General features: G+C 44.0%; 1 protein-coding gene across 1 annotated transcript; it reads right to left on the reverse strand.

Annotated features, from left to right (window-relative positions):
* Positions 1-3596: 3596 nt before the first annotated feature.
* On the reverse strand, positions 3597-6421 carry LOC147608104 (uncharacterized). Its single transcript, XM_086789609.1, has 2 exons — positions 4522-6421; positions 3597-4376 (listed from the first exon to the last, which is right to left on the reverse strand). The coding sequence occupies exons 1-2, from the start codon at positions 6063-6065 to the stop codon at positions 4175-4177; spliced, it is 1746 nt and encodes a 581-aa protein (XP_086645735.1). The 5' UTR covers positions 6066-6421; the 3' UTR covers positions 3597-4174.
* Positions 6422-7378: the final 957 nt, after the last annotated feature.

Raw genomic sequence — 7378 nt, forward strand, 5'->3', positions numbered from 1 at the left:
TGCCACATATTAGCAAAAGAATATCAATTAAATGCCAAGGAAAGAAATACAAATAGTCAACAAAAGTAGTTGAGTTGGAGAAATCTTTGAGTTTGATGGAGTACATACACATGGCACACCTTCTTTCCATTGCGCCCATGCCCATCACCTGTATATTTCACTATGGGCATTACATTTTTTCACTTTGAGTTTGATGGAGTACATACACATAGCACACCTTCTGCGCCCATTACGCCCATGCATGTGACCTGCGTATTTCACTATGAGCATTACACTTTTTTCACGTCTCTTGCACCTTACGGCATGCACAGTCTCATGCACCTTCAACTAAACCTCATTAACGCCTACTCTCCAAGTACATCTTTAGATAGGGGGACCATGGTGAACATAAGCCTGGCTTGGCCCATGGTATGACCCATTATGTGGATAATCATTGATTGAGCAAGTACCTCCAAAGAGGTTCAATGCATGCAACTTCTCCTTTGAATTTAATTCAACCCAACCACACCTTGCCCTGACTGAGCATGAAGAAGCCCAATCTCTAAGAATCAAGTTGTGAGGTATGGACATAATAACCTAGCATGTCAATATGGTCAAGACTGCCATCTACCCATGCAAAATTAATTAATGGTGGTCTTGATGCTAATTCTACCAATCAAAGGGTGCAGTCACCTTCTACCAACCCCTTGGTTTTGAAGGGCCCAAGCCACTTCCATTACAAAAGGAGGTGCCTTGCATATGAAGAACTTCTACATTGCATATGAAGAACTTCTACATTGCATATACCTTTCATGCCACCCTCAACAAGTTATCACTAATATGTCTAGTTGTCTGGCTTGCGAAGCCAACTTTACGACATAGCTGCCTTCAGCATCAACCTAGGAGACTCAAGGATGCGATCACTATTAAGAGGAAGGGTATGGTAACCACTTTGTAGGTTAACATTGTTACATTCGCTCAACCTACATGACTCAAGGGGAAGGGCATGTTAACAACTTCGTAGGTTAACATCATTACTCTTGCTTGACCTACCATAAGGCACTTTGCCTTCTTACCTGCTCGAATGGGAACCTATCTATTATAAGAAGACATTGGAACATATAAAGCGGTGTTACCATGAGCTTATTGTTGAATAGGGAATTTTTAAGGATTTTGTGTACATACTTTTTAAAGAACGGCCCCAAGGAATTGATCACCAATTGGAGACCAATAACCGTGCTCACCACTGCCTGTAAAATATTTACAAAGGCTTTGGTGAAAAGACTATCTAGAAGCCCGAAGGACTAGGTCAAAAAAGAACAAAAAGGGTTCATTAAAGGAAGATATATCCTAGATGCCATCATTGCCATGTGGGAAGGAATAGACCATTGCCCAACAAACCAACCAAGACTTATGTACTTCAAGATTGACTTTGAGAAGGCATGTGAGACTGGAATGGATTTCACATTACAATCTTTAAGGGACATGGAGATGGGAGAGAACTTCATCAAATGGATTAGCATCCTCTTTAGTCATGTTAGAACAAGAGTCATGCTTAATGGCAAGCTAACAGAATCCTTTGACTTGAAAAGATCCATGTAGCAAGGATGTACTCTTGCTCCACTCTTGTTTGTTGTCGATGCTCTAGGTTGGCTTGTTCAAGATGCCATGAGAAAAGGGTCCATGATCATCTTACCTGGAGACATATGATTCAATTGTGTCTCCAACAATTCATGGATAATACATTCAATTAAAGAATTTTAGAGATGCCTGTATTTTATGCCTGATGTCTAGATCTAAGATTAATCATGAGAAAACAAGGATAACGAATCAAGAACCCCATCAGTGGTTGTTGGAGTAGGAATGCAAGGTCATTCAAGAAGGCCATATATTTCGATAGCATTCCAATGGGCTTTGGAGTCACACTACACCAAAGATGGAGCTGGGTCATGGCTAAGGTTCAAACAAAGTTTGACTAGTGGAAGGGGTACCAGCAAGGACTGCCTGTCTCACCGCCAGATTGGTGGTCCGCAAGCACATTCTATTCCCTTGTACCATCTACTTCCTCTCCTGTTGGAGGCCCTTAGCAAGGGAAATAAAAGGGCTGAATATCATGTGCAAAAACTTTCTATGGTCAAGGGATGCTAATGTGTACAAAGTCTAGAAAATTGCCTAGCGAGTCTACACACTGTCGAAGAAGGAAGGGGGGCTAGGCGCTCCAAACATTGAAGATGTTTGTTGAACTACAGATAGAATACCTAATAGTTACCTAATAGTTGCTTAGTCGGATATATGTATCTTTGCTCAGTCGGAATTCTACTCAGTCGGATTGTTGATCAGTCGGAGTTTGTTATGATCTGGTTAGTCGGATATCATCTGTTAGTGTCTTGTGACATTCTAGTTACAACCGTCTAAACTGTCTGAAGTCGCCTATTTATAGGGGCTTTGTAGTCGTCTTTTAGAAGAAGAAGAAGAAGAAGAAGAAGAAGAAGAAGAAGAAGAAGAAGAAGAAGGAGAAAGCAATGTACGATTCATCTTGATCAATCAAACATGGTATTTCAGTTCTGTTCTGTTATTCTCTATCTTGTTTAGCAAATCTCTGCTTAATCCGTGTTCTCTATGGAGGAAGATGTTTGTGTTTAGTCTGATGTGGGAATTGAAGTTAGTGTTACCTAATGGGGGTGTCTTTGCTGTGTCAGAAGTAGTTAGTTGTGTTGTGTTTGTAGAACCCTAAACACATTGGCGATCCCGCTGGTCCCGTTCTGTTACGAGAAGGGAAATGAATGTCAGAGGGGGACAGAAGAGTAGGAAGGGTTTACTATACCAGGGCTCAGGCCCGAATTGGTAACACTGACCCGTTTCATTATGATGACAAGGGTGAAGATGATCAGGAACACCAAATCCCTGAAGAAATTGTTGTAGGCCAAGGGGGGGAAAGTTCAGTTGCACCAGAGAAGAGGCTAGTGGGGGGACTTCTAGGCGCCCTAATACTGACAGGAAGGTCTGCAGGAGTTAGAAGGAGTCTTCAGTTCAACCCATTAAGGGGGGCTACCAGGCAAAGACCTAGGAAACCACCTCAGCCAAATCCGATGGCTCAACAACTACCCAACCCTAGGGTGAAAGCAGCTAAATTCAGCGGAGGATCTAAGGAGGATGCTGATTGTCATGTAGCTCAGTTTGAGACAAAATGGGAAGCAAATGGGTATACTGTGTTGTACAATGATGCAGTTAAATTGCAGCAATTTGCAGCAACTCTAGAAGGGAAGGCCATGAGTTGGTTTAGCCAATATGGGATACCACAGTTCCCAACATATGATGATCTTAGAACAGCCTTTTTACAGAGATTCAGGAGGGAAAAGACTCCAACAGACATTTTAAGAAAACTCCGAGACATCAGACAGAAGAAGATGCTTGTAGAGGACTATGCTCAGAAATTCTACAAGCATCTTCTTCTGTCTGATTCAAACAATAGCCTCCAATCCCAGACCTATACATGATTGTGAGATCACACTTGACCTCAATTCACCCCAGCACAAGCTGTAGTAAAAATAGTAAACACAATTAATCATGTTGAAGGAGCATTATTGTTGGAAAATTTTGAACCTAATACAATGAAATACAAAACTTGAATATGCTATATTACAGTAGCATTACGAACCTTAAATACAATGCCAAATTACATGCCAGAATCATCACATGATGAACACATTCAGGCCATATCAACTGACCATATGACCAAGCTTCTCATACCAAGAATTCTCATCATTGCAAGAGACTCTTCACTCCATGGAACCATAGCTAAGATGTAATTTCGAGCGTAAGGTACAAACCCCCCTTCAGGCCAATACTCCAATGGATGAGCTCCTCCAAACCTAGTCAGGGATTCATAGTCTCCAGAGATCAGCTTTACGATCAGTTGTTGAGGGCACCACTAATCACTGATATTTGCTTCACAAATAGGAGTTGCTATACACAGCCCTATACCCTGGGCTAAGCCCATTGACGGGAAAAGTGGTCATTGAACATTGAAACCTTCTTTTGAATCTAACTGCCTCAGTTGAAGCTCCAGCACGTCACTGAAGGTCGAGCATCTTTATATTGTCTGTTCATGCACAGCCCTCAACAATACCTTAAAGACAAACACTAAGATCAAAGCAAGCAATGCTCGTCACTGCATCACTGTTTTCACTTGTCCCTACTGGCCTGAATTCCAAAGAAAATGGGCGTAGTTTGCTGCATGGAAAGAATTGCTGGGATCTGCACGCACAGCTGCTTGGTAAGCTTTTTCAGCTGCAGCAAGGTTGTGCCGGGCTAGCCATAAAAAGCTTGCAAAACGGCTGATGGCATCACCATCAAATGGATCACATAGAACAGCTCGGCGAAACAACTCCTCCGCTCTGTTTCAAAAAAAAGTAATGCATATATTATTCATCTCGAAAGGATCTAGCGATAGGAACTCACCAGAACAACCCAACAATGCTTAATATGAAAATTCTTGTGTGTGCAAGTACATAAGAGGGTAAGAGGTAGAGGACAGCACACCTGTCATGGTCTTTGCGTACGAGAAAAAGGAACTGTGCATAGTTTGCAAGTAGCATCGAGTTCATGGAATCACTGCTAATCGCATATTGGTAAGCCAGATCTGTTCTGTCATAACAAGAATAATTACCATCTTCAGCCCAAGCAGTGAATGGGGCTACTAAATGCTGCATGGTCTCTTGATCAAGGAGAACATAGTTGGAACGCCCTGCAGCTTCTATACTTCCTACAGCTTGCACACTGTCATCCGACGCATTGCTGATTGAAACCGAGAGAACGTCACTCTTAGAGAGGTCCTCTGCTGTGCGTAACTCTTCAAAGGCAAGTGCAGCTGCCATGGTGGAGAAGTCTGATGGCATTATGTCCTCCACAGAGGAAGAATGGACACTGGATGGGACCTCTGCTTGACTGGCCGTTAATTCTTGCAAAGCCAACGAAGCTGCTGTCATAGATGACAGTTCTGAAGGCAAATTATCTTCCAGGGAGTAAACTGCTTTATTCATAATTACTGAGGTCTTGGAGGGGTCAGGATCACCATCTGCACCTCCTGCTACGGTATGGCTTCTTCTACCTCCATTTCCAACCCAGCCACTACCATTGTGGAATTGATCAACATTGTCAATGAGAGAAGGGGAAGACATGAGAGGCTTCTTCAAGTAAGCTCGGAAACCCTCACCAGACCTGCTCATAAACAAAGCAGCAGCAGAAGTGTCCATACTATTTGACAAAGCTGAAACCACAGCCAAAGAAGGCGTGGACTCAGAAATGGGTGCCCGAGGCAGATTGCAAGCCATGGAAAACACAGTAAAATCGGCAAGCAGAACCATGACAAGTACCATGAGCTCCGGTGTGCAAGAGAAGACCTGCTGGAACAGCCACAGGAAAGAGGCATGCATTTCTCGTTGGACCTGGTTGAGCAGGCCTTCAATCTCTTGCTCAAAAAACTGCTGCCGCATGTGGAGAGTATGGCTTTGCAGTGTCTTCATCATGAAAACCATGGATGAGAAGGCGTTGAGCAGGGAGTTCCCAACCTCAGCCAACCCTGAGGCTAGGGTAGATTTCCCATAGCCTTGCTGTTTTCTTTTCAGCATTCTCAGGGAGAGGGGTAAACCTACTCCTGCTACAGCCCCTCCATCACAGGCAAGATCTACTCTTTTCACAGAAGAGAAGCATTTCACGTTGTGTGAGAATGAATTCGGGCCGTCGACATGTTCCTTCTGCTTCTCGGCATCGCCAGAGTCGCTCTCTGCAGCAACAGAATACCCTAGCCCTAGCCTTCCAATTTCGGCAGATCCCTGCCCTGCATGATGATGATGATGATCTTCTTGATTCAGAGTGCAATCCAGAGAGCTGTGAAGCCTCCAGTCTGAGTTTCCCTCAGAATTGTTGGCGAAGCTGGAGCCACCTGCTGCAACCACGCTTAGCCTCCTCCTTTTCGGATCAGAGAAGCTCCCAGCCCGAGCCAACAGCGAGCCAGGCAGCAGTCCGTGCGCAGAAAATGCGGAGGCATGGTGCGAGGGCATGGACAGAACAAACTCCAAGCCCATTCTCTGCGCTTTCACAGAGAGAGATGTGGCGGGGGGAAGGTAGCTTACCTGTGAATAGCCCGCGCAAATCTATTGAGCACGCGGAGCTCGCAAAGACCGCTTTCATGCATGCAGGGTCCCTTCTTCAAGGGTTTAGGAGAACAATCTCCACGCAGGGCCCCTTAGGGTTTTGCAGAGAAGGAGGGGCGTGCAAACAGTGCTTCTGCGCAGGATCTCTTGTTCGCGTCAAGCGGGGAAGGTGTTGGGAGAAAGCATGGCGTTCTCCGCCATCGCTGTAGTACAGGAAGGACCTAGGGCTTGTAAGGATGACGGAGAGGGGCGCATTTTTTTTCCTGCAAGGAACAGATTTTCAACCAGAAGGTGAAAGAAGAAGGGGGACGGGGATTTTATTTAACCATGGTTAGCGGCCAAATTTGGCGGCGCTGTCAGCCAGGTGAACGCAAAGAACGTGACACGTTGTCTTACACGTGGCAGCTAACCGTGCCGCTGTCCACGTCAACAGGTGGCTCGCCGGGGAACTGCCAGCCCCGGCAGCGCTTTTCTCGTGATCGCTTGACTTTTTTAGCTAGCTTTTTTTTATATCTCGAGCCTCGCGTGGGCCCTCACCAACCTCACGGCTTTGCTGACTTGTCTTTTCGCTTTCCACGCTGGCACATCCTATTTGCCCTTTTTGGCGTCGCCTCAAAACAAAAAGTGCGCTTTTCTCGATAAGGCTCGTGGCAAAATATCCATCTCCTACCATGGCTACAATAATTTATTTGCTTGGCTAAATAATATAATTTATTTGCTTCAAGTTTATCCTAAAAATTCACTTCAATGTATTACATATTAACCATGGACAACCAAGGCACAAGGAGAGGAGAGAACAATGAAAATCATGGATTTCTAAAAAATAAGAGGAAAAACTCCCTTCGATTGACCCTTTGTATTCCGGATTCCGTCCTGCGTTTCGCTTCTTAATGTCTTTTACATACCGTAGCAACACGCAGGTTGAGTAATAGTCCTATACTATTAGAAAGAAAACATTGTTCCCAAAAAAAGAAAACATTGTTCTCTTTTTCATGCGCATCACACCGTCTTTGAGCATTTTAGTCATAAAATAGTTGCAAAATTTTAAAATGAACGTAAAAAATTACACCAAAATATAAAAAGACTTGCTAACCCGTCAATTTTGAAGGGCAAGGGTGCCCGTCAAAAATCAAGCCTATAGTTAATACAAGGACTCCCACCAACCAGTTTCATAATTAGATTCTAGAAAATCTTACGCCCTTTATTTCAAGACAATGTAGAATTCCAACCCATTTTTGCAACCT

This window comes from Cibotium barometz, chromosome 54 (assembly GCF_041138505.1).
Source record: "Cibotium barometz isolate CiBa-2024 chromosome 54, ASM4113850v1, whole genome shotgun sequence".
Lineage (NCBI taxonomy): Eukaryota > Viridiplantae > Streptophyta > Polypodiopsida > Cyatheales > Cibotiaceae > Cibotium > Cibotium barometz.

Bases quoted from the DNA above. Each gene is read 5' to 3' on its own strand.
- LOC147608104 (XM_086789609.1), bottom strand. From the start codon at position 6,065: ATGGGCTTGGAGTTTGTTCTGTCCATGCCCTCGCACCATGCCTCCGCA. The intron at 4,377-4,521 runs GTGTGCTGTCCT...TTTTTGAAACAG, and splicing joins GTACGCAAAGACCATGACAG to AGCGGAGGAGTTGTTTCGCC.